Here is a 24,985-nt window from a genome sequence, read left to right as displayed (position 1 = left end):
TGCTACAATGTCAGATTCAGAAAAAGATGTTGAAATGTCTGAAAGGTCGGACACAGACGAGAGCGTATGGGTAGATGGAGACCAACAACACCTCCCTCATCCTTGGCCCTATCTCAAAGAATTTTTCAAAATAGTCGAAAAATTGAGCTTACAATTTATATAGCGGCATCTGGCTGTTGTTTTTTTTTTTTCTTTTTTAAGGTTACTTTATACTTTTATACTTTAGGTAGTTTTTGGAGCACATACTTTTTTACTTGAGTAAAGAGGTCAAGCTGATACTTCAACTTTTACCAGAGTGTTTTTAAACTGCAGTATCTATACTGCTACTCAGGGGCGGATTTACCATTAGGCAAAACTAGGCAAATGCCTAGGGCCCCAAGTTCCCGGGGGCCCCATAAAACTCTGTCTACATGTATGGTTAATACAACTATTCCTTATTTGTGCACATTAATTATGTTTTTGATAAAAATCCCTTCCTTAAAATGCCATCAGAACCCTTATAATACTAAGTGTGTCTCAGGCCCTCCAGTTTCCACCATATTGGATCAGTCCATTTGCTGCACATGTGCATAAAGGTCCAAACAGACAGCAGCAAACCATTTAAAAACAAACAGTGGCAAGAGCAGTGTTGCCAACTTAGCGCTTTTGTCGCTATATTTAGCGACTTTTCAGACCCCTCTAGTACTTTGATTTCAAAAGAGCGCCTTGCCCAAAATCTAGCGACTTTTTTCTGCTACTGGAGACTTTGGCAACAACATATAAAAGCAGCTAACTCTGCTCTCCAGAGCGAGTAGATTCATAACCCCGCCTCCTGCTATCCTCTTTCTTGTCTGCTGTCATGATTCATGCAGCTATTATTTCATACAAATGAAAAATGGAGGGCAGATAAGCAGATCATGGCTTGTCTTCAGTGAAAAGATTTACTTTTGTCGTCGCCTTTTTGGAAACACAGGAAGGAGCAATCGGCAAAGTTAGAATAGGCTTAGTGGCTGGAAAATCTTTGATTCCTTTTGAGACAGCATGAAACATTGCCAATATGAACAGAAAGGGACAAAAAAAACATGGAGTAAAAGGTAACCAAATAAAAGTTAGAACAAATAATGTATGCCTATTCTATCAAAATTTCTTTATCTGTATTATGGGTCTGCTTTTTGTGTTGTCTTCTCTATTCAGAGGGCCCCATGCATGTCTTTGCCCAGGGCCCCAAATTTCCTAAATCCCCCCCTGCTTCTACTTAAGTAACAAAGATGTGCACTTTTAACACCACTGTCACATTATCACATTTATTGGGCAATTGAATGTATAATTTAAAATAATTGCGCCTTCTGGTGGCTCATACTTATAATTGCAGCGCCCATGGAATAGGGAATTTGCCAACAGTTTTAAAGCGCCCCCTGGTGGCGAGCAGCCGCACTGGCCGCGCTCCTCCTCCCCTCTCTGATCAACAAGCAGCCTGGTGATATAATACACTGGCTGAACCTCCACAGAGAAGCAAAATGGCCGATTGTAAACTAACTGATCACACAGCGATAGACAGTCATCGAGGGGATATGTATTTTTTGTTTACAGATTGAGAACTACATTTTCGCAACAAGCAAACAAAGAAAAAAAGGACAGTTGTGTTTTTTTTCCACTTTTTCTACGATTAACGTATTTTCGCCCGCCGGTGATGTCATTTCTTATTCAATTTAGCCTTGAAAGCCTCGAAGAACTAGCTCGCTAGGCTAGCTCCCTTGCTAGCCTGCTAGCGGTGGGTCTGCAAGAATTTTTGCACAGAAGCACTTTATGTCCTGTGTGATTCCCGAGGTGAGTGAATACTTTAAAACGTTCATGCGCTTCATTGGGCGTTTTCACATCAAATAGGAAGCAGCTTAACCCCGCAGCTTGGTTTTGTTTTTTTTTCCCTTCATTTACACGGTAAGCTAAAAGCTTTCTGTTTTAGGGTAGCTTCGCCTGGACAAACGTCATACAAGTTTCGTCGTATAAATTTGGCCCTGCACATTTTAAAAGCAGCCTGCTAACCCAAACGCTCTTTTTAAAAAAGCTAATTGTAATTGAAAATGTGTGAAAATGATCGGGAATGAGCGCAGGTGGCAGGCTGTTGATAAATTAATGTGGTTGTAGTGAATTCGGCTGCGTTTAGGATGTGGCTACATGGACACCTGGCTGTCTGACAGCTCAGCCCGCTTCTCTGGCTCACATCTCGGCGTTCAGCCGCTAATTCATCGGGATCAGCTTCTGGAAGGGAAGCTACTCTGTTGACAGCTAGCATCGACTGCACGTTAGCATGTTATTTACATAGGGATCAGGATGATATCTTCTTCTACTGCTTGCAGAACTGTAAAAAAAATCCATAAATCCTTTAAAAACTAGTGAAAAAGTTAGCTGCTACTAGCACTGTAAACACCCTGCTGATTATGTGCAGCTTAAAGGAATAGTACACCCAAAACATGATTAGCCTTCATTTTCTACTCACCCCCATGCTGAACAACACTCTGGAGTACTTTTTGATATCTCAAATGCATCTGGAGATCTGGGAGACTTCTTGCTGTCTGCTGACATTCAAATAATGGAGGTCCATGGTGCCCGAGACAGAAAGGTCCACAAAAGTCCACAAAAACTTGTCAATATTCCTCCATACTGCTCGTCCAATGTAATCCAAGTGTCCTGAGTGGGTAGCATCCAGAATTTACTCGAAACGAAGTCATTTAGAACGTTTTAGAGCCTAAACAGTAGTGTATAGGATTTCCTAATAGCGCCCCCATGCGCGCTCACGATTCTACGGAAGCCGGCAGACCAAACCAGCGCATTCAGCTCGGCAAAGAACTCATGCTCTTCCTCAACACTGAAGTCCTCAGACATTTTTCTTTCGTTGTTTCTTTCTTTGCACAGGTAAACAGCACATTTCTTCTTCTACGCTTGCATTATCGGCAGACCAGACGCTGAATGCGCACTTCCTTCCGGTTTGGTCTGCCGGCTTCCGTAGAATCGTGAGCGCGCATGGGGGCGCTATTAGGAAATCCTATACACTACTGTTTATGCTCTAAAAACATTCTAAATGACTTCGTTTCGAGTAAATTCTGGATGCTACCCACTCAGGACACTTGGATTACATTGGACGAGCAGTATGGAGGAATATTGACACGTTTTTGTGGACTTTTATGGACCTTTCTGTCTCGGGCGCCATGGACCTCCATTATTTGAATGTCAGCAGACAGCAAGAAGCCTCCCAGATCTCCAGATGCATTTGAGATATCAAAAAAGTACTCCAGAGTGTTGTTCAGCATGGAGGTGAGTAGAAAATGAAGGCTAATCATGTTTTGGGTGTACTATTCCTTTAAGAAGCTGAATTGTTTGAGATCCACAGCCACTAAAGAGCTTTGTAATAGTGGAAAAAAAAAACACAAACCTAAATATGTTTAGATCAGATTGTTTATAATAGTTCAACACAAGGTGGTTAGACATTGTGAAGCTAAATGAGAGGCATATCTAGCTTTTTTGTTTTACAAATGTCTACATTTGCATGGAGCATTTTCTTTCCTCTTTAACATCAGTGATGAGATGTAAATTAATTAATAGGTTCCATCTTTGTAGTTTATTTAAAGTGGTTAAAACCTTTTCTTGATGTTTTCATAAAGGAGATGGTGAGCAAAACATGTCCTGAAGGCAAATGAAAGCAGCAGTAGGTCAGGGAGGATGTTATGGATGGAGGTTTAAAGGAAGTTTTTGGTTATAAGACCATGTCCCAAACTATTGACTTAAACCAGGGAACCTGTAGATGGAAATGAAATGAAAAAGCTGCAAATATTTCAGATAAATAACCAGAAAAAGCAGCAAGATGCTGATGGTGGTTGTGGAGGAGCTCGAGAGATGCTCTGCTCAGGTGCACTATGGCTTAATAAAGAGTGTCAAAGGGAACATTAAATAAAAAGGGGGGAAAAAGCTGTTGGGCAGAAACCCATGAGCAGAAATTCATATTTTTAACTAGATGCAAAACACTGTAACATAACTCCAATGTTCACCTTGAATGATCTGTCCTCGTTTTAAATACGGAGCGGCGACGGTAGCAGCATGCTGGGGAGGCTTCACCTTAATAAGACGATGAAGCTTAGGAGATGATTTATGGAGCGAAAAAGTAAAGAAAACCTAAAAAAAAGAGGTTTTAAGAACCTGAAAACAAGGCGGAGAGTACAGAGTACATTCTGCTTTTTTTGTAGGAAATTTGATCTAAATCGAATTACGTTTTCTTCACAATTTAAAAGCACAGCTTCTCCATCTAATGTGACTCGGTTTTAGCTATTTTGCAGAGGATTTAGCAGCTGTATCAGTTCCTAGAAAGCTAGTTGAGACACACCCCAATGAAGGAGGGGTTACGTTCTGCATTAAGAGGTACTGCAAAGGGGGCTAAACTACAATACGTAAAAATCTATAAAGATATACTTTTTACCAATAAAGAAAAGGTTTTAACCCACCCTAAAAATTCTGAATACATTCATGCACAATGAGTACCTTTTTAACCATTTTTTGTTGTTAAAGTTCGATATATTTGGTACTATTTAAATACTAGAGGTGCACGGATCTTATATTATCGTACAGGTCCTGATGTTGAAGAACATTTTTAGATCCTTTATTGGTAAAAATTGACCTGATTCACAGGGGAACAGTTATTCAGTAATGTAAAGAAAATCTGTTGAACTGCAGAAAAGTTTATGGACATCTGTCTTTTGTTAATTAAAAACAAAATGTAAACCCTTTAGTTGAATGATTGTGTTCAGGAATAAAGCTGGCCCTTTAAACAAGGTTTCCTGTTTTGATTACTTCCTTTTCTGACCTTCTACTAATATCGAGCCACCATTTAGTGTTTATACATATCCTACCTGAGTGTAGAGAGTTTATGACAGCCTCTTAAAAACTCAACAGTAACGATGACGACATTAAACAGACAAAGTGTCTGGATCAGAAACAGATATCCGAATCTAGAAGTTAAAAAATATGGACCAGTGTTTACCTAATAAATACACAAATGGCGTTAACAGAATGTACTGTTTAGGTTTGAGTTGCGGTTTTCTTAAAACAGTTTCCTTTCCTTTAGCAGACATAAAGATTAGGATTTATATATTATCCTAAAAATGATATTGAATTCAGTTTATTTATAGAGTGCCAATTCACAACACGTCCTCTCAACGTACTTTAATCATACAGCCAGATTGGTTCAAAGTTTCTATCCAAGGAAAACCCTATGTTTGCAAATACTCATTGATTTGAAGGCAATCCTTCACACCAAGCATGCTTGTAGCGACAGTGGAGAGGAAAACTCCCTTTTAACAGGAAGAAACCTCCAGCAGAACCAGGCTCAGTGTGAGCGGCCATCTGCTGAGGACGACGGGTTCAAATTGATAGAAGCGGACATGCAAAAAAGAAGCAGAGATACAAAAGGCAATTGTCTATCAACTCCACTGGCGACCCTGTCCAGGAAACACACAGCCAGGCAGACAAGCTCCTAGCCAGCTCCCATGTCAGTGGTTGAAGAGAGCACATACAGTTAGTCACAGTCAGAGACACAGGACTACACTGAAAAACAGGCAAAGCTCTAGCATCAACAAACAATGGTGTTGATGGCAGCAGCACAGCTAATACCACCTCCAGGATGGAGTCACAGCCAGACAGAAACAGACCAGATAAAGCCACTATGAGAGAAAGCAGAGAGAGCATAATGTTAGAGATTGAAATAACAAATACTGCAGAATGGGAGAAAAGAGAGAGAATGAGGAAAAGGGGTCCCTACGCCCTCCAGCATTCTAAGGCTATAGCAGCACAAATGCAGAAAATGGCTCAGGATAACCTAAGCGTTTTGGATAAGGTATAAGAAAGATAGTGCCACAATGTGGCCAAGGTAAGCGCCATTGATTAACACTCTACTGATGTCACAGGGCCTTTTAAGTAATAACATATATTTTTTTGGGAGATTTCTTTTTTCAAAAAAAATATCTCTCGCAATGAAATGCAGCTTTAAAATCTCTTCTATTGCAAATCTCACTTTTTATTTAGAACTGAACACATGAGTCACCTCTGATCATTTCACAGTAGACCTGTTATCCTCTGGATCCTGCAGCCAGACATGTTTGCAGTGTTTTTCCTGCAGTCTGTGTTGTCTGCCGTTTGGAAATGCAATGGTTTGCCGGTTAATGAATTATGCAAGGCAGACACAGTGTACCAAGGCCTTATTTCTAAGTTGTCTCCCCCTGGTTAACATTACTGTCCTTATAACTCTGACATTGTTTGAGCATTTAGGTTAAGTTCTGGTGAAAACCTCAAGTGGTTTGTTTATGTAGATGCTGTGGTTTGGAGACATGAAAGTTTAAATCCAAGGGACATTAATAACATGAATAATTAAAAGTGGGCATTTCTGTTTACAGACAGGAGAATCAAGAAGGGGAGCAGCAGTTCATGGAAGACAAGAAAAAGAAGAAAGAAGAGAAAAAGAAAAGGGAAACCTCTCAGAAGGTACATCTTTGGCTTTTACTGAATGTTTTCAGTTGGTAAATATCACTTATTGTTGGCTTAGAGTAGCGGTTTAAATGTGGTTCATTGCTTCTAGTTTGAGTCAGACTGATTTCTGACCACAGGTGGAGGTCTACCGAGGCTAACATCTAAGCAGGTTTAGCTGACCTATGCACTCTTCGTGTGCATACATGGGCTGACCCTGAACTGTTAAGCATATGGAAGAAAAACTTAACTAATGTTTTGGTTTACCACCTACAATAATTAGCTAAAAGTAAAAAACTGGGAATGAGGCTAATGGATGCTTATATGAAGTAAATCAACTGATGTTTTCTTCCTCTCTCTGAATTGTGCTGCAGCTTTGCTGCATAAGTAAATGTGTTATTTTTGGATCGGAGATTGTTGTTTACATTCTTTTCTGAGTAAGCCAAACACTCTGGGTATTTAATTGGGTTTTTCTGGTTTTATTCTCTCTGTTTGTCTTAAAAAGAAAGTAGAAAACAAGTTTTAAAGGGTTTGGGCACTTTGCAAGGCGCAGTTTCTGTTTGTTTTTGTTTTTTATGAACTTCTCCCCAGATGCAGAATGAAAATATAGCACTATCACTTGGCTATATACTGAAAAACGTTTAAGGAATTCTGCTTAAAGTTAATTAAAATGTATCATTATCACCATTTAATGAGGACTAAATCTTAACGTTCTCTTTCTGACCTTTTTCAGGTGCCAGAACAGAAAATCAAAGGTATGTTTTTTTTTATTTTCAATCAATACTTAATTTATGGTATATGGTATAAAGGGTTCCTGTGCTTTTTATAATTTGTAACCTTTACGATTTAAATTCCACCTTCCTGCGTTTACCTCTCAGTGCCAGAACCAGCCAAGCCCTCCTGTCCCCAGCCGCTCGCCGCCCCAGGCTCAGTGTCCCCCAGCCCTGGCCCCGTCGCCCCATCGTCCCCCAGTCCTGGTGCCGCTGGGGGTTCCGCCCAAGTCCCTCCTGGTGGTGGAAACAATGCAAAGCAGCGTACTGCTGTGGCCAACGGACAGCCCTCCTCCTCCTCCTCTTCGTCTCCTTCTGGAAGTCAAAGTGCGCAGCAGCAGCAACGATACATGTCTAGAGAGGTCCCACCGCGATTCCGCAGCCAGCAGGACCATAAAGTGCTACTGAAGAGGGGCCAGCCACCTCTGTCCTCCATGCTGCTGGGGGGAGGGGAAGCCAGCGCAGGGGCCGGCGGGGGCGGCAGCGGGTGGGATGGTGGCCCATCCTTACAGGGGGCAGATAGCCCTAATGCAAACACAGATGGAAACACAGGTAAGGCTAAAATCTGCTACTATGAACGTTAAAAGTAAGTTAGTCATAATTTAGGAAGCAAAATTATTTCTGCAGCCAGAGCTTCTTATTAAATTAATAATGAGAAACGTCAGAATTAAACGTTGTAATGGGATCAGTTTAATGTTAAAGATTAAAGATCACATTGTGAATGTTTGAATTCATTTCCAGTTGAATTAACTCAAAGTAAAATGTCTTTCTCAGATTCCAACGTGGGTTCATCCCCCCCTTCACCGCCCAACTCATCCTCATTTTGTGTTGCTGCTCTGTCGTCTTCTACTACTTCAACTTATGCAAATTCCACATGGGGGGCAGGCTCCAGCAGCCAGTCCTCCTCTCAGGACTGCGGGAAGGTGTTTATGGACGGGACTGACCTGGATGAATGGCCTAGCATCACCGCCGGCCCCAAACTGAGTTCTGAAGGGGCCGGAGGAGGGATGCAGGAGCAGGACTGCCCTGGTAACAACAACAGTAGTGCCTCATGGGGGGAGAGAAACATGCAGCAGAAGGGAGGAACAGCCGGAGGAGGAGAAGGCAACATGGACAATCTTTCCCCACCTCGCTCCTCTCCTCTTTCTTCCTCCTCCTCGCCTAATGAATGTGCTCAGCCAAGTGGTGTGTGGGTCTCTTCCACCCAGTCCCAAGTGGAAGTAGGCCACGGCTCGGCAGCGTCTTACAATTCCAAAGTCTCCCATCTTCCCGGGCCTCCAGAGAGCCCCTTTGGTGGCAGCAGCAGCGTCCCTGGTGCCAACTTTAACCCTAATGTGAACCCTTCTGCCTGGCCCGCCCTAGGCCAGAGCGGGACCTCCGTTCAGCAACACTCGTCCGTGACTTCAGCTTCCTCATTCTCTGCCAGCACCACTGTCATCACCACTCAGACACTTTCATCTGTGAATCAAACTGGTCTCTATCAGCAGCACACTGAAACGGCTGTGGGAGCCAAGACTGGAGAACAGCAGCACTTAGGGAACCCAGGGCCGGAGCCATGTCCAGAGGGGGCGGCGAAAGAAGCGGGACCAAATCAGGCAGGCAGCAACGAGGGAAACTCTAAGGTTGAAGGTGAAGCAAGTGGCATTACTTCTGTCTCTTCATCTTGGAGCGCCATGCCTCCGGTGTCATCTGAAATTGGCACAGGTGTCTCCCAGGCCGATGGGTGGGGCGGAGGGGTTACCGGGGCTCAGGGGCAGGAAGAAAGTGTTTGGAAGTTTGGTAGCCAGTATGACAAAGCAGGGTGGGGCAGGGGGAATGGCGGGGGGTCAACCAACCCAGTCGAATCTCAGGGAGCTTGGGAAGGAGGGAGTACGGAAGCAAATTGGGGTGGCACTTCAGAAAGTGTGAGTTCTGTTAATTCAGCAATAGGAAGTGGGGGAGAGGTGGAAGGGAGCAGCATCAGCAGCAGTACGGACAGCGCGGGCGGCGGTGGCTCTTTAGACGACTCCGCCTCCCAAAATTTAGCAAATATTACAAAAGCTTGGGACAATCAGAAAGGGATGGAAGGAGGGGATGGGGTGGTTGGGGAGTGGGGAGGAGCGGGGGGTCAGGATGGAGCCGTAGGCGAGGGTGGAGGACATTCTTCGTCCAGTGGCGCTGGATCCGTAGCCGGGAGCGGAAGTGGACAAAAGGAGCGCTCTGCGCAGCAGCACTCCAACCAGGCCTCCGGGGCAGAAGTGGCCTTACTTAGCATGCTGAACCGATCTGACCTGGACCCCAGGGTTCTGTCCAACACGGGCTGGGGTCAGACTCAGATCAAGCAGAATGTGGCCTGGGACCTGGACACCTCGAAGGGTGTGGGGAACGGAAATGACAGGAACCCTTCATCTTCCTCTGCGTTCTCATCGGCAGCCATAAACACTACCACCAACCGCAGCTCTAGGTACCCATCGGAGGGCGGTTCTGTTTCTAACAACGCTTCATCTGGCAGCCTAAACTCCAGTTCATCTGCATCCAGGGATAATTGGGATGGTGGTACGGCACAGCCTGCCGGTGGTCCTTTTATGTCTAGTAGCACCATGAGGAAGCCTGGACCACCAGAAGACGATGCGCAGGGCGGCCCAGGAAAGATAGCCGGAGGGTGGGGGGAGCTGCCGCCTGAAAAAGAGGGCAAAGGATGGAGGACGGATGACCTACAGTGGGGAGGTCACAGAGGAGGAAGGAAAAACTGGCAAGACTTTGAACAACAGGGTAGTGGGTGGGGAGATGCAGCCGAAGATAAAGGAACAGGGGGGTGGAAGGGGTCTGCAAGAGAAGCGGGTGGTTGGGGAGAAGAATGGGGGAAGAGAGACTCCACATCTAGAGCTGGGTTGGGAGATGGGAGGAATAGAGTCGGAAGCAACTCCGATGAAGGATCCTCCTGGGGAAACTTGGAAGAAGGAGGACCTCAGCGAGGAGGATGGGGGGGAGGAGGAGGAGGAGGCGATGCGGGTGGAGGCAAATCCCACCAGGACCGGGGGAACGCCAAACCCAACGCAGCACAGATACCAAACAGCCAAGTGGCACCAATGAAAGCCCAAAATCAGCAGCAGCAATCACAGGGGCAGCACCCGCCGGGCGGCTGGAACAGCCGGCCCAGTGCTGGAGGAGGAGGTCAGCTTTCAAAGAACCCCAACCAAAGTCTAGGCTGGACCTCTGGTCCAATCCCTCAAATCTCTGGGGGTGCGGGCGACTCCCTGGAGCCCAGTGGCTGGGAGGAGCCCTCCCCTCAGTCCATCAGTCGGAAAATGGAAATCGACGACGGCACGTCGGCCTGGGGGGACCCGACGCGCTACAACAACAAGAACGTGAACCTGTGGGACAAGAACAGTGCGACGCCGGGCCCAAATCACGGTCAGCAGGGCCCCCCGCCACCAGTCCAACAACAGCCGCCGAGGAGGCAGCACAGCATCAATTCCAACCCTGGCAGCGGCGCAGTGGGTAAGAAAAACCTCAGCATTGATTACAAGCTTTCAGCTTCCTCTATATTATAAGACGAAAACAAAATGTTGAACTCTTTGATCTCTCCGTCTGTAGGCATGTGGGGCGGAACTACACAAAATGTGGATGATGGTACAGCAGCTTGGGGCCAGGCGTCGGATGCTGCAACAAGTTGGGGTGACCCAGATGATTCCAGCAAAGTTTCTGGCTGGAGGAACCCTTCACCAAACCCCAGTAAACCTGGTAAGAACAGAGAAGAAAAGCTTGATATTGGCAAAATTTAGCAATATTTCCTAAAACCTTTAGTTAATAAAGACTGGATTTTTCCTTGTTAAAGCAAACGGCAAATAATGGCTGCTTTGTTTTTCGCTGCAGGAGTAAAAACTGTAGAAAGCTGGGGCGGGAAGAGTGACGGCTCCATCGTGGCCTCCAGGCATCCGAGCTGGGAGGAGGATGAGGACGGCGGCGGCGATGGCGGAGTGTGGAACAGCACGGGTTCTCAGGGAAGCGGCTCTTCGTTTAACTCTGGAGGCTGGGGTCAGGGTCATGCTGGGAAGAGAGGAAATGTCAAGGTAGGAACGGGACGGGCGGTTTAGCGCATCACTGTTTTTAAAACAAGTCTTTGGACTAAGGGTCATGTTTGTGGTTCTCTTCTAAAGACTGGAGCAGCAGACAGCTGGATGAATCCAGTTTCACGCCAGTTTTCCAACATGGGTCTCCTGGTAAGAAGTTGTTTTTAGGAAACTTGATCAGCTTTGCTTTTATGAAAAGTTTGTATCTAATGATGGGCCTTTTTATTTTAGGATGATCCAGGGATGGAAAAAAAGCTGGATGTAGACAAGAGGGGAATGAATGACTATAATGGAGAAATGAGAAGGGGAGGAAGAAGTGGAGGAGGGTACCGCATGCCTAGTTCCAAAGACATGGGCCCCGGTGACATGGGACCCTATGGTGAAAAGGTAAGAGTGTAACTATGACCTGAGAAAATGATCAGGTTCTTAAAGTTTTTAAAATCTAACTTTAACATCAGCGTAAATAAAAGAATTAAATCACCTGAAACAAAAATCAAGGTTCTATTTTGTTCCTTGTTTGTTTTTTTTTCAAATTTTTTTGTTGTTCATACTAGATGGGCGGCCATGGAGTATTTGGAGGGATGCCTCAGCCTCGAGGGATGCACCAGCCTGGCATGCATTCCATGAACGCCTCCCAGGGGTTAAGGAGTCAAGTGCCTCATCAGTTCCTGTCTGCTCAGGTCTGTTGTCCTCACTTTTTTCCTCTTGTTTTTTATTATTTGGGTTACAAACAGGTTTTCGTTTCTCTTGTTGGAGCTGCTAAATTTTCCGTATCTGTATAAAGGTGTAGAAATGAAATCAGTCAAAATAATTGTGATCATAAGCTTCCTTTGTTTCCATGAACGTAAATACATGAGATGAGATGTAAACAACACTTTGATGGGGAAAGTGTGGGTGATATATCCTGAGTACTAGCCTAATGGCTCGCTAAGTTTGATCAATGTGTATAAGAGAGTTTAGTTGAAGTTTTTTGACCTCCTAAATTGACACTTAATGCAGTTAGCTCTTTAAAAAATACTGCTAACATTACCAGATCCTGCGAATTACCTAAATAAGTGTGAAACCTAAAAAATATCAACTTCGCACTACTGTGTTTAACCTTCTAACAAACTTGTAGCATAAAGACTTACACTCCAACTTTATTTATTTATCGCTTGGGAAAACTCCTTCAGGAAAATTCTTGTTCTAGTTGCATATACAGTACAAAGAGTTAAAGATGCCATTAAAAATAAAAGTATGACAGATAATATAAAAAGAGAGCATATAGTACAAAAAGCATAAAAATATAAGCAATATGTTTAGCTTAGATATAAAAATATCTACTCTAGAGAGCTACGGGAAGACTAGTAGTTGACTTGGATTATTGCACTTGTGCTGCCGAAATGTACTGATCTTGTAAATAAGTTAAAAATTACACAGGCTACAGAGTAGTTGAGATGAATTATTGTACAATAAGAGAGAAGAATATTGCACAAGTGACAATAAGTAATGTTTTGCACAAAATGTCCAAGAGGGGGGTGTTGACCCTTGTCCCCTTCTTAAAATATGTAGCATGATACACATTAAACAATGTTGACAAATGTTAAACAAAAAGAAACATTTATTAACAGATTAAAGAAAACATAAACGATGGATAGAAAAATACTATTAATATCAGCCAAAAATAACTGTTGGCAGATGAACTGGTCTATCTCCGCTGCAATCAGTGCACTTCTGTTTTGATTTCCATTCCTCTCAATGTTATATTCCCAATCCATTCCTCCCATATAGGTGCCGGGTCCCATGCTGAAGCAGATGCCCTCTCCTGGTGGCAGCGTCGGGGGGGTGGGAGGTGTCGGTGGCGTTGCAAGTGTCGGTGGAGGAGTCTTGACGCCTCCGATTTCCCCGCAGCAGCTCGCGATGCTGAGCAACATTTACCCCCACGTGCAGCAGTTCCATCTGGTACGTGCTATAACGTTATGCAGCACACTAGGATGAGTCATCGTTGGTGATCGCTTTCACCAATTTACATTAGCTCAACCACTGTCGACCTTGCTTTAACAGCCAAGTCATGGTGTTGAAAGCGAATAAAGCCCTCATAGTAATTAGTTTGTGTCAGTAACCGAGCGCCTATCAACCTACAGGCTTGCCAGCTCCTGATACAACAACAGCAGCAACAACAGCAGCAGCAGCAGATTCTGCAGAACCAGAGGAAGTTTCCCCAGCCTCAGCCTCTCAGACAGCAGACGGACCCACAGCAGGTGAGCCTCTGGAGCCGTTCATACCCTGCAGATCTAGAGCTTCTTAGCTTCAGCTACATCTCCTCAATTACCAAGACATTAAAGGAATAGTACACCCAAAACATGATTAGCCTTCATTTTCTACTCACCCCCATGCTGAACAACACTCTGGAGTACTTTTTTGATATCTCAAATGCATCTGGAGATCTGGGAGGCTTCTTGCTGTCTGCTGACATTCAAATAATGGAGGTCTATGGCGCCCGAGACAGAAAGGTCCATAAAAGTCCACAAAAACGTGTCAATATTCCTTCATACTGCTCGTCCAATGTATTCCAAGTGTCCTGAGTGGGTAGCATCCAGAATTTACTCGAAACGAAGTCATTTAGAATGTTTTTAGAGCATAAACAGTAGTGTATAGGATTTCCTGAAAGCGCGCACATGCGCGCTCACGACGCTACGGAAGCCGGCAGACCAAACCAGATGAGAGTGCGCATTCAGCGTCTGCTCTGCCAATAATGCAAGCGTAGAAGAAGAAATGTGCTGTTTACCTGTGCAAAGAAAGATACAATGAAAGAAAAATGTCTGAGGACTTCAGTGTTGAGGAAGAGCATGAGTTCTTTGCCGAGCTGAATGCGCTGGTTTGGTCTGCCGGCTTCCGTAGCGTCGTGAGCGCGCATGTGCGCGCTTTCAGGAAATCCTATACGCTACTGTTTATGCTCTAAAAACATTCTAAATGACTTCGTTTCGAGTAAATTCTGGATGCTACCCACTCAGGACACTTGGAATACATTGGACGAGCAGTATGGAGGAATATTGACACGTTTTTTGTGGACTTTTATGGACCTTTCTGTCTCGGTCACCATAGACCTCCATTATTTGAATGTCAGCAGACAGCAAGAAGCCTCCCAGATCTCCAGATGCATTTGAGATATCAAAAAAGTACTCCAGAGTGTTGTTCAGCATGGGGGTGAGTAGAAAATGAAGGCTAATCATGTTTTGGGTGTACTATTCCTTTAAGCGAGGAACCAATCGTGCTATTAGGGCCGCAAATATTTCCTGACGTCTGCAAAAACAATTAGGAATTGTTGTACAGCGAGTCATGGAGCATTTGTTGCCAGACTCCTCCTGCCAAGCTATAATGATTGCTGCGCTGCTCATTTTTCAGCGGGTTGAGTTCAGTGGTTGCGTTGCTAAGCGGTGCGACTACAGTACGACATAAACAATGAGTGAATAGCATTTCACTTGTGTTTGCTAATGCATTAGCAGCAACTATAAACAAGTAAATAAGAAAGACATCAAGTGGTCTCCTCATTCAGCTCTAGAGGAAATGATTCAAAGCTTTAGATGATTCTGCAACATAATAAAGCATAGATTCTGAAGCCGTAGCATAAGGAATCAGTTTGGTGTTTTATACCTTTTTTGTCTTTTTTTAAGCTTTAATCCTTAACCTAAACTCATTTGGTCAACATGGAAGGCAAGGAATTGAAATAGGTTTGAAAACTGAAAAAGGAAAAACTCCAAAACTTAGCACCATTCAAAGAAATGCTAATATTTTTTATATTCCTTCTCCACCAAATATTGAGGCCTGCATGCCTATGCAAGCCAGGAAAGGTATGTTTAAAAAAAAAAAAAAAAAAAAAAAAAAAAAAGAAACCACCGGCTTCCTGGAAAGGAAATGAAGCTCTCAGAAAGCAGAAAAGGATCAAATAATCAGAGTGAGCGATCAATCATGAAGTTCTAGAAATTGTTTTGTTAGAGATTTCAAGGTCCAACAGGAAAAAGTTATGGTTTTAAAACCACTAAAGTTTTCTATTAGTCGGTGTATGTGGTATAAACATTTATTAATAAATCTCATGAGATAGAAAATGTTCAGATTCCTGGTGGAGCTGCAGCATCATAAACACCCCCATATAGCTGCTAGCTGTAAAAGCTGAAAAAGGGCAGTAGGGTTATTACAACTAATTTGGCATGGTATAAGACTAAATATTAGTCTATTTCTTGACTACTTGCACATTAAAAGAATAATACCTAAAACAATATAAAATATTGTCACATGGTGTCACATTTGGGTTATTATGTTTATTTGTGCACTTATTTAATTTATATAATCCCTGATTCTGTTGTGAATAAAATTAGTGAGTTATTCTTGTGAATATGTTTTTTTTTTTGTTAATTATTTGGCTTTTTTTATTTCCATGGCATCAAATATTTTCCTGGCTATGGAGTAAAGAGCAGTGCCCAAGAAATGGTGCCCTTATTCTACTTCTTTGTCTTCTTCTCAGCTTGCCAGAATCATGGCTATTATCCAGCAGCAGAGGCAACAGCAGCAGGTTGGAGTTGGAGGAGCAACACCTGGAGGAGGGAACCCCAAGCTGTCTCCATCTCACATTGGAGGAGGAGTGTCCAAGCAGTCCATGGTAGACCCTCTTCCACATGCTGGAATGGGGGGTAACTTACCAGATCTTCATGCCAAATCACAAGGAATGTACTCTGGTACGTCCTCCAGACACTCGCTGCTGTTTGATCTGGTGTCTAACTGCCCCGTTAGCGCCTGGATTGATAGTTGATATGTTCTTGTCAGGGCTCACAGGTGGTGGTAACCTTCCTACTCTAGAACTCAGCCCCATGATGGGGGGCATGAAAGACATGAGCGGACAACAGTCCCGCTTTAAATGGATGATGGAGGGACATTCCCCTGCTCCCTCTCCTCCAGACTCAGCCCTTCATAAGAACGGTAATGGGATTTTTTTTTTTTCATACATCTGTAATAGTTATGTCTCCTGTTGTCTTTATTACTTACCTCCATTCTGGAAACCTGAAATGGAAAATGACTTGTGCTCTTTTTTTCTCTTCTTTTCCTCGCATGCTATCCATAAGGCCCTTTACCCAGCTCTATAAAGGTCAGAGGAGGGTCTCCTTACTCCCAGTACGAAATGCTGGGCAGTGCAGGTTTAGGGATCCCACCTGAGGGCTCTGCAGAAAGCTGGCACCGAACTCCTGGTAGTAAAATGGGAAACAAACCGGCCACTTCAAGCTGGCCTCCAGGTTTGTACATCTTATCATTTAAGCTAACAGGATTAGTGATAGTCTGAGGAGGAAAGTATGAAATCTCTACTTCGTATAGGTTAAGTAACTGCAGATTAAGGAGTTTAAGTCAGAAAATGTGAACTCTGGGGATTAAAATTGTTAGAATATCTGATTAGAGATTAGTCGGAGCTATAAATCTTGTTAATACATGTAAATCTTACTGATCATTTCAGCTCCTTATGGTGTTTCTGTTCCCTTACGACAGAGTTCCAGCCTGGCGTTCCATGGAAAGGAATACAGAGCACTGGAGACCCAGAGTCTGATCCCTACATGACCCCTGGTAGAGTCCTCGGCTCCCCAGCATCCCCAAACCTCAATGATCCCGACCACCCGTTACTGCGAGACAATATAGGTACTTCACTGCACCCCACAAATACATGTTCAGCTATTGGGGTGGTAGGTCTTTTATATAAGTAATCCATTCACTTACCCTTTGTTTTTGTTTTTTCATATAATTCTAAAAATAGATATTCTAAACAAATTCAGATTCCAGTTTGAGTGATAATTTATATTCTCCAGTTAACCATTGATCTATTACTGAATTAGTTGAAGATTGTTTTTGCTTAGTGGTTCATTGTTTCACAGTTTTATTATTATTACTTTTTTTTTTCCTTCCCAATTCCACTCCACTGGCTTCCATAGCTCAGAGAGACATAAGTTCATAAGTTTTTGTTCTTAGATGTGTGCTAATGACTGATAAACCAGCTTACTGTGGAAAAACCAGTAACTGCAGACATTTAGTGTGTTATATTTTTATTGTTGTGAAAATCGCTTGTTTCATAGGCACTTTCAAGAGCTTGAAATCTGACGCCCTTTAAATTAAGCTCACCTACCATAGGGGATTGAAAAAAAGCTGATTTTTAAACTAATGTGTATAATTTTTCATTCTTTATTATGAAATTTAAGGGGGAGAAAAATCGATAAAACCGGACTTGGTGGAAACAAATGTTTTACATTTTGACTATATTGCCCATTCCTACAGATTTCCTTATCTGTGTCTTAGCTTGGTTCTTCTCTCTCAGGTAGGGCAGGTTAGCTCATTGAAGCTAACTAAACCCTATTACCCCGTTTACACTACCCTTAAAAAACTGAGCCGAGACCGGTCCGAGCTCAGTAACTGAGATAACTTGTCGTGTGTGAACGGAAACAACCTGAACTGAACCGAGATAGACATAACCGGACCGCGCTAACTGCAGACCAGTTCCCGAGGTGGGTTCGGCTCGGTTTTTCCTGGCTCGGTTCTCTGATAACAAGAGCGCATGAGCAGAACGCGTCATCGCCGACTGGCTGAACATGCCGATTCACACTCCATTCAAGTACATCCGCGCAAGGTTGCCGTCTTCGCCTGACCCACCGCAAACACGGAAGTACAGCAATAATAATCAAGCATAACTTTCTGAATGTGACGGGCGCCGCCATTTTGATTTGCTTGATTCCCTCCTCCTTCGTCTTCTTCTTCTTGGGTTTTATGGCGGTTGACAAACAGCGTTTGGTGCATTACCGCCACCAGCTGCTTGAGTCCCTCCTTCAATCCTAGCAGTAATACCGCACATCGTCACTAGGAGGCGAGGAGTCGAGATAACCGAGATAAGTGTGACGTGTGAACGGTCGTCAAAACTGAGCTTGGCCTGGTTACCGATCCAAGCTCGGACCGGTCTGGGCCTGGATCGGTTTTTCAAGGGTAGTGTAAATGGGGCTTATAAGGATGCAGGCTCATCTTAAATAAACCTCAAAGGAAATGACACATCGCTTAGGAATAAGTACAGTGGAGAACTCTCCTCTCTGTGCTGTCGCTCAGCTCTCCTGATTCCTGCAGCTCTGACACAAAGATCTTTTTATTAAATCAGTATTTGGATTGTTTGTGATTTGCCATTCTTATAATGGTTCCAACAAACAGTTTGATGCTAATTTTTTTTTTTCCTGACCTGCTGCTGTTTTTTGCACCCTACAATAATAATTGTATTATTGTATATCACAGCATTGGATGTTTACCTTTAATGTTTGTGTGTTTTGCAGGGCCAAACCCCTCCCTCAACACCTCGCTGCCTTCACCTGGTGCCTGGCCCTACAGTGCCTCAGACAGCCCCCTCAGCAATGCACACAGCACAGGTCAGATTTTTCTTCCTTTTTGCTCTGGTCCACCTTAAGTTCTTCTTCTCTTATGTTTTCATTGCATTTAAACAATTCTGGTTTTTGGATGCCTGCAAAGCTGCCATTTCTGCATAGTTTAGTTAATGCTCCTTCTCTCCCTCAATATTCCTCGCAGGAAAGTACTCGGAGTACAAGCCCAGCTGGCCTCCAGAGCCCATCGGACAAAACAAATTATGGAAGGCCAATCGCAATAGCTCGCAGCTGCCGCGCCCCCCTCCTGGCCTAACCAATCAGAAGCAAGCCTCGCCCTCCCCGTGGGGAACTGGAGGTCCACGGTTGGCCCGGAGTTGGGGAGGGATGAACCAAGAGTCAAGATTTGGGTCAGGTACTTTTTGGAGAGAGTTGGTTTCATAACCATTTTGTCAGCTTTTGTTTTATCATTTTAGATGAGATTGTTTCAGTTCACATAACTTGATTGTGACTGTGACCGCAAAATTTGGGTTAGGTTTATAGAGAGACTTTAGTTGTTCTGTTTTGCCATCAGCTTGTCATCTTTTTTGTTTCATCCTGCTGTTTATTTCTCTTTCTGTTATATAAATGTTTGTTTTTAGGCTCAGCTTGGAGTGATGGTGGTTCCTCTAGAGGCAGCTGCTGGCTGTTGCTGAGAAACCTGACTCCTCAGGTAAGGACAGAGGAAGCGACCTGGAAATAAGAGACCGATGACATCATTGGTGGTTACAAAAGTAACATAAAATAACTGATATGTAATCCTTGGATTCATCTCCAAAATCTCTGTTTTGTTCAACATCAACCTCTGAATATTCAGTCAGGTTCATACAGTAAACTAAATAGGCTTTCTTATAAAATACAAAAAGATAAAACTACCCATATACAAAGTTGTGAATGCTATATATGATAATTTTTTTCATAAAATCCTACTTATTTCTGTATTTTATGATAAACAAACAGTATTGGATGCAGCTGTTTACAGATAGAAAATAGTACAGGGCCTTTTAAAGGTTTTACAACTCCTAACTATTTCACATTTCCTTACGTTTCAGCTGCAAACTTAAATGGATTCATTGAGATACCAACACATCTTAATGTGTAGTTGTAAAGGGGAAGGGAAATCATGTTGTTTTCCAAATGTACACCTCACCAATCTAAAGTGTTTTTTTTTTGGCATTTTCAATCAGCTTCAACAGCGACATCCAGCAGGATGACCAAAAACAAATGGCCTGATCTAAAATCCAGTAGTTTAAAGTGTGATCATGCATTAGAATGTCCTAGTCAAAGTAAAGGCCTAAAACTACATGGATTCTCTGGCAAAACTTTAAATTTATCTTTAAAGAATTGTTTGTTGCAAAGAGCTGCTTCGTCCTTTGCATTCCACATATGCATGACCTTTCATCAAACACATTGAAGTCTGTGATTGTGACAGAAGAGGGTTAAAAAAAAAAGACATCTCCAAGTTACCGTATTTTTATCTGGAATCGAAAGGTGCATTAAATTTTTATTTTTTTAATGAAAAATAGTTTTTTTTTTTTTTTTTTTGCCACTCACATTTTGACGAATTTTATGCAAAGCAGGCAGACTGAAGCAGGTCCCTCCTAAGATCGGATTTTGGAGACAAGACATATAATAATTTAAGATTGACTGGACCTTTCTCATGGAAAATCTCCAAATAAAATTAATTTATGAACTTACATGAATCATCCACACCAGTTATTTGATGGCACATAACCATTAACCAGTTACAAATCAAGGCAATACCCAGAGTAATGTCTGCATTATTTGGACCCAGCCTTTCACATGCATTAGCATTATTATACTTAGACTTACACAAACTGCTTGTCATTTTGTATATACAGGGTTTGTACAAAAATTCCATTCAGTACAGCTCTCTAGACATTTCCATTTCTAAAAAGTGAAGCAGTGATAAAATTGCGCAACCACCAATGTTTCCTTACCTTTTCTGGCCCAATCGTTAATGGACCTGGTGTATAATCTGTATAGCTGACATCATTCACATCTCGTTACCTGCTCTTGACATGTTATATATGAATCCTTCTCTTCTTTCCATCATAGATTGATGGTTCCACGCTGAGGACTATCTGTATGCAGCACGGCCCCCTGCTGACCTTCCACCTGGGCCTAACCCAGGGCAGCGCTCTGGTTCGATACAACAGCCGGCAGGAGGCAGCCAAGGCTCAGGGTGCTCTTCACATGTAAGTTTACCAGAATCCGCAAATGCTACTGCAGATTTCAATAATCTGTAAACAGACTGTGTAATTTAATCCCAGTATAAATGAACCTATTCTATGACAAATGCAACACTTTTCACACCGATCTTAATGGTAATCCCAGTAAATGCTTTGCAGTAAGGAATTCCCTTTTCGTTTTAAAAATGTTCCATTTTGACTTCCTCACAGGTGTGTTCTTGGAAACACCACCATCCTGGCTGAATTTGTGAGCGAAGAAGAGGTTGCACGCTATTTTGCACATTCCCAGGCCGAAGCGGCCAGCTCAGGAGGAGCGGCGGGCAACGGAGCGCCCAGCTCCTCTGGAACTGGCACCGCTGTGGCTAGCAGCGGGGGGAGCTCCCCTGGGAGTGAGCGGCCTGCGGTGGGCACGTCTGCAGCCGGAGGCGGAAATGGAAACGCCGGAGGGGAGAGGGCGTCCGGCTCCGGATGGCAGAGCCTCGACGGTACGGGCGCTTCTTCAGAAACGGCTCCAGCCCAAGGACCGGGGCTTGCGATATTTTCCCAGTGGAGCACCAACGGGGCCGGAGAAGGGGGCGTCGGCGGAGTAGAGAGCGGGAGGTCTGGATTGTGGGGGGGCATAAACGCCGGATACCCGAGCAGCAGCCTGTGGGGAGCACCGCAAATGGAGGAAAGGCACCAAATGGACAGCTCTGCTGGACTGTTGCCTGGCGACCTGTTGGGGGGAGGGGCCGACTCCATTTGATGAGCCCTCTCCACGAGTACGATCGGATTCGAACACACTGATAGGGCATACACTGGGATACATATGTACTTAATATGGCACACACACATTTACATGATATGCATATTGATGTACTGAATACATACCCATGCATACGTATACTAGTATGCATATTAATGTGCACACACCTTAAAGCAGAAATGTGAGATATGCTTACACACATTCTCATGGCCAGACTTAAGCTATTATATAAAAAACAAATGCAGGGACTGTTAGATGTGTATTCAGCCTTTTTTTTCCACACATGAAGATTTCAACTGCTTAGACTTGAAAACCTGATAAAGAATGAAAAAGAGTCAGTGAGTCTTAAAGACTCGACTGGATTGCAATGTGCTTAGTAAGTAGGGGACTTTTTAAACCGATTTACATGAAACATGCACACACCAAATACAGAGAAGCCTTTCAGACAGACAGGCACTGTAAACAGCATTACCTTCGTCAAATAAGAGAACACTGAGGCCAGGGGGCGGAGTTTGTATTCACATCCCCTTAAAGACAGAGATTGAATCCAAACACATGCAAACAGCTCTGATTAAGATCAGGGTTGTATCTTACTGTGTATGTCATTTTTTTTTCTCTTCCTGTTTTGTTTGGATGTATGGTTTAATTTTTGAATAGTGAAATTCTGAAGAAAAAAAAAAGTCATTGATCTGTTTTCAAAATGCTGACCTCCTACTGTTGTATCTCACGCACTCTTTGTTTTATTATTTTCTGTTATTCGTTCTTGAACATGTTTGTTACTGTTGCAGTGATACATGTTTAATCGCTGGCATTTTCAGGCTACGATGCATTTCTCCACGTGTCGATGCTGCGTGCAGCATCATACACATTATGAGTATGAGTGAGACTGAGACCAAGTAAGTGGATTAAACCACCGCAGTCGCTGTGCATGTGTGTGAGAATGTGACGACGATGTGTGCATGGGTAATGCCTGTCATAATGTGGGCATGGCTGCTTACTTATACAGAAGGTCTATACAAAAAAAAATGTTATACGAGTGCATTTGGTTTTCTGCTGACTGTGTTAAAGAAATATTGGCACTAATGCTTTTTTTTCCTTTCATTTGAAGTGTTTTTTAGTAGATATGTCTTTTTTTATTGTCTGACCTGCAATAATAGAAAAAAAACAACATTTTAATCACACAAAGAGCTGAAGGCATATGCGTTGAGAAAATGGACATGCCAAATCTTATCAAACTGTGTGCAGTGGGAGGGGAGGGGTGGGGCGGGTTGTTTACAGATACAGTGTAAGCGTTACCGTTCGTTTTTAATGGTTTGTTGTTGTGTATTTGTTTTAAATTAAGACAGGCTTTAACACTCCTGTTCAGTGTTTTCGTTTTGAGATTTTACAGAAGAAAAATTTATTTAAACAATGAGAACAAGATTAATAAAGATGAAAGTATTGGCTTCTAAGTTTTCCGTCTCTTTTTTTTTATTATTTCTAATGTGAGAACACTTTGGTCATAACTTTTCATTTATCTGGGCTATAAAGTTATATTTTGTTGCAATTAAGATTGAGTGATTATTCAAGGAATAATCATTTTAAACCAAGAATTGGGTGAATTCCATTTAATTTTTATAAGACGTTTGGCTGCAAAACTTACAAAATCTTATCTATCAATATATCGTAAGCATCAACGATATAACAATTAGAATATTATTGTTCAAAATGTACATGTCAAACTACTAAGTTCTGAGTTTGATTCCTGGCCCGGTGTCTTTCTGCATGGAGTTTGCGTGTTCTCCCTGTGCATGCATGGATTCTCTCCAGGTACCCCGGCTTCCTCCCACAGTCCAAAAAAACACATGATTGTTAGGTTAATTGGCTTCTCTAAAGTGTCTTTAGGGTGAGTGTGCGTGTGAATGGTTGTTTGTGTTACTCTGCAATAGACTGGTGACCTGTCCAGGGTGTGCCTCGCCTCTCGCCCATAGAGAGCTGGAGATAGACACCAGCACCCCTCACGACCCCAGCAGGGATAAGCGTGACTGAAAATGGATGAATGCAAATTTAATTTTTCTGTAATTAAGAGACTAATATTACAGGCTGAAGCATATACATACACCCTAATATTTACATAAGACTGCCTTGACAGAATATGAAGTGTTCATGTCTGTTGGTTAAGAATAGCTCAATAGAGCTGAGGGCAAAATGTTTGTTCTACATTATCCATCCATTTTGATATTTCTTTTTAAAACGTCACTTGCTAATTTTCAATTTTTGAATGCAAGAAAGTGATTTGGCAAACGGACGCATTGTCAGATAAGACAAAATATAAGGGGAAAAAATACCTTTAAAGGAGTAGAAGTGGTGGGAGCATCATGGTGTGCTTTTTTTTAAATTCCACTGGTACTGATCATCGTTCAAAGTAAATTAATTTTTAATATTATTTCAATTCAGCAGAAGGTTAATACTCAAATGCTCCAGGAGAATGAATACAACTGGTTTTAGAATTAAAAAAGCAGGCTAGTGGTTTTTTTTCTTTTTTGCTTTTTTTTTCAGAGATGTCATGATACAACTTTTTAATTCATGATAGGATAGCAATTTAGCTGCTTTTTAGTATTGATTGATATATCAGCATAAATCATGCACACTTTTATTAATTACTTTATAGTATGGAATGACAGAAAAGGCTTAATGAGGTGATGTTTCTCAAACAGGGAAAAATACTAAACATCAAGTATGAGAAGTATTTCTTTGGAATGGGCCTTCGCAAAGCCACAACTTCAGCCCTGATTTCTGGCAGATTATTTTTTAAGGCAAAATAAAATAAAAAAAAACATGTAGTTTATTATTTATTTAATTTCCACATTGAAGAAATGTATTTCTATTCTATTCTATACAATTTTCTAAGGAACAGTTATTTAAATATTAGTGAGATTGCATGATTTAAGTCTTAGTATAATTCAGAGCAGATGTGGATTAGAGAATAACATGGATTAATTTATCAGTCCATTTTCTAACATTTCAGCTCTGCCTTCTAAAAATAACCAAATGCTTAAAGGCCCAAAAATGATCCTCACACTAATGTTTTTTTTTTAAACTTAAGAGCCAGACACATTTGAAATTACCCTCTTGTTTAGTAGCAATGACATGGAAATTTTTGAACAGTATTATTTTGAATGTTATATTGTAGATCCTAATGATATATTGAATAGATTTTGTAGGTTTTGAAGCCAATGGTCTTAAAAGAATCAAGCCATGTTTTTTACTTTCATATTACCATCATCCTATTTAAAACCAACGTCATTCTACACTCATCAGTGGCTTACAGTTA

The 24,985-nt window shown here is 42.5% G+C and overlaps 1 protein-coding gene across 1 annotated transcript; it reads left to right on the top strand.

The window, feature by feature from the left end:
- The first annotated feature begins 1,470 nt into the window (after positions 1–1,470).
- On the top strand, positions 1,471–22,428 carry LOC119775721 (trinucleotide repeat-containing gene 6B protein-like). Its single transcript, XM_038273797.1, has 21 exons — positions 1,471–1,806; positions 6,417–6,504; positions 7,220–7,241; positions 7,365–7,808; positions 8,031–10,736; positions 10,833–10,979; positions 11,112–11,308; positions 11,396–11,458; positions 11,540–11,695; positions 11,863–11,988; positions 13,079–13,249; positions 13,432–13,548; positions 15,810–16,020; positions 16,109–16,261; positions 16,405–16,572; positions 16,820–16,966; positions 18,631–18,723; positions 18,881–19,090; positions 19,317–19,387; positions 20,794–20,933; positions 21,138–22,428. Exons 2-21 carry the CDS (start codon positions 6,448–6,450, stop codon positions 21,670–21,672), a joined length of 5,934 nt encoding a protein of 1,977 aa, XP_038129725.1. The 5' UTR covers positions 1,471–1,806; positions 6,417–6,447; the 3' UTR covers positions 21,673–22,428.
- Positions 22,429–24,985: the final 2,557 nt, after the last annotated feature.

Source organism: Cyprinodon tularosa, unplaced genomic scaffold (genome assembly GCF_016077235.1).
Source record: "Cyprinodon tularosa strain WSP-4 unplaced genomic scaffold, ASM1607723v1 ctg89, whole genome shotgun sequence".
Lineage (NCBI taxonomy): Eukaryota > Metazoa > Chordata > Actinopteri > Cyprinodontiformes > Cyprinodontidae > Cyprinodon > Cyprinodon tularosa.
Note: the sequence above shows the minus strand (reverse complement) of the source record. Positions and strands in the feature narration are given on the sequence as shown.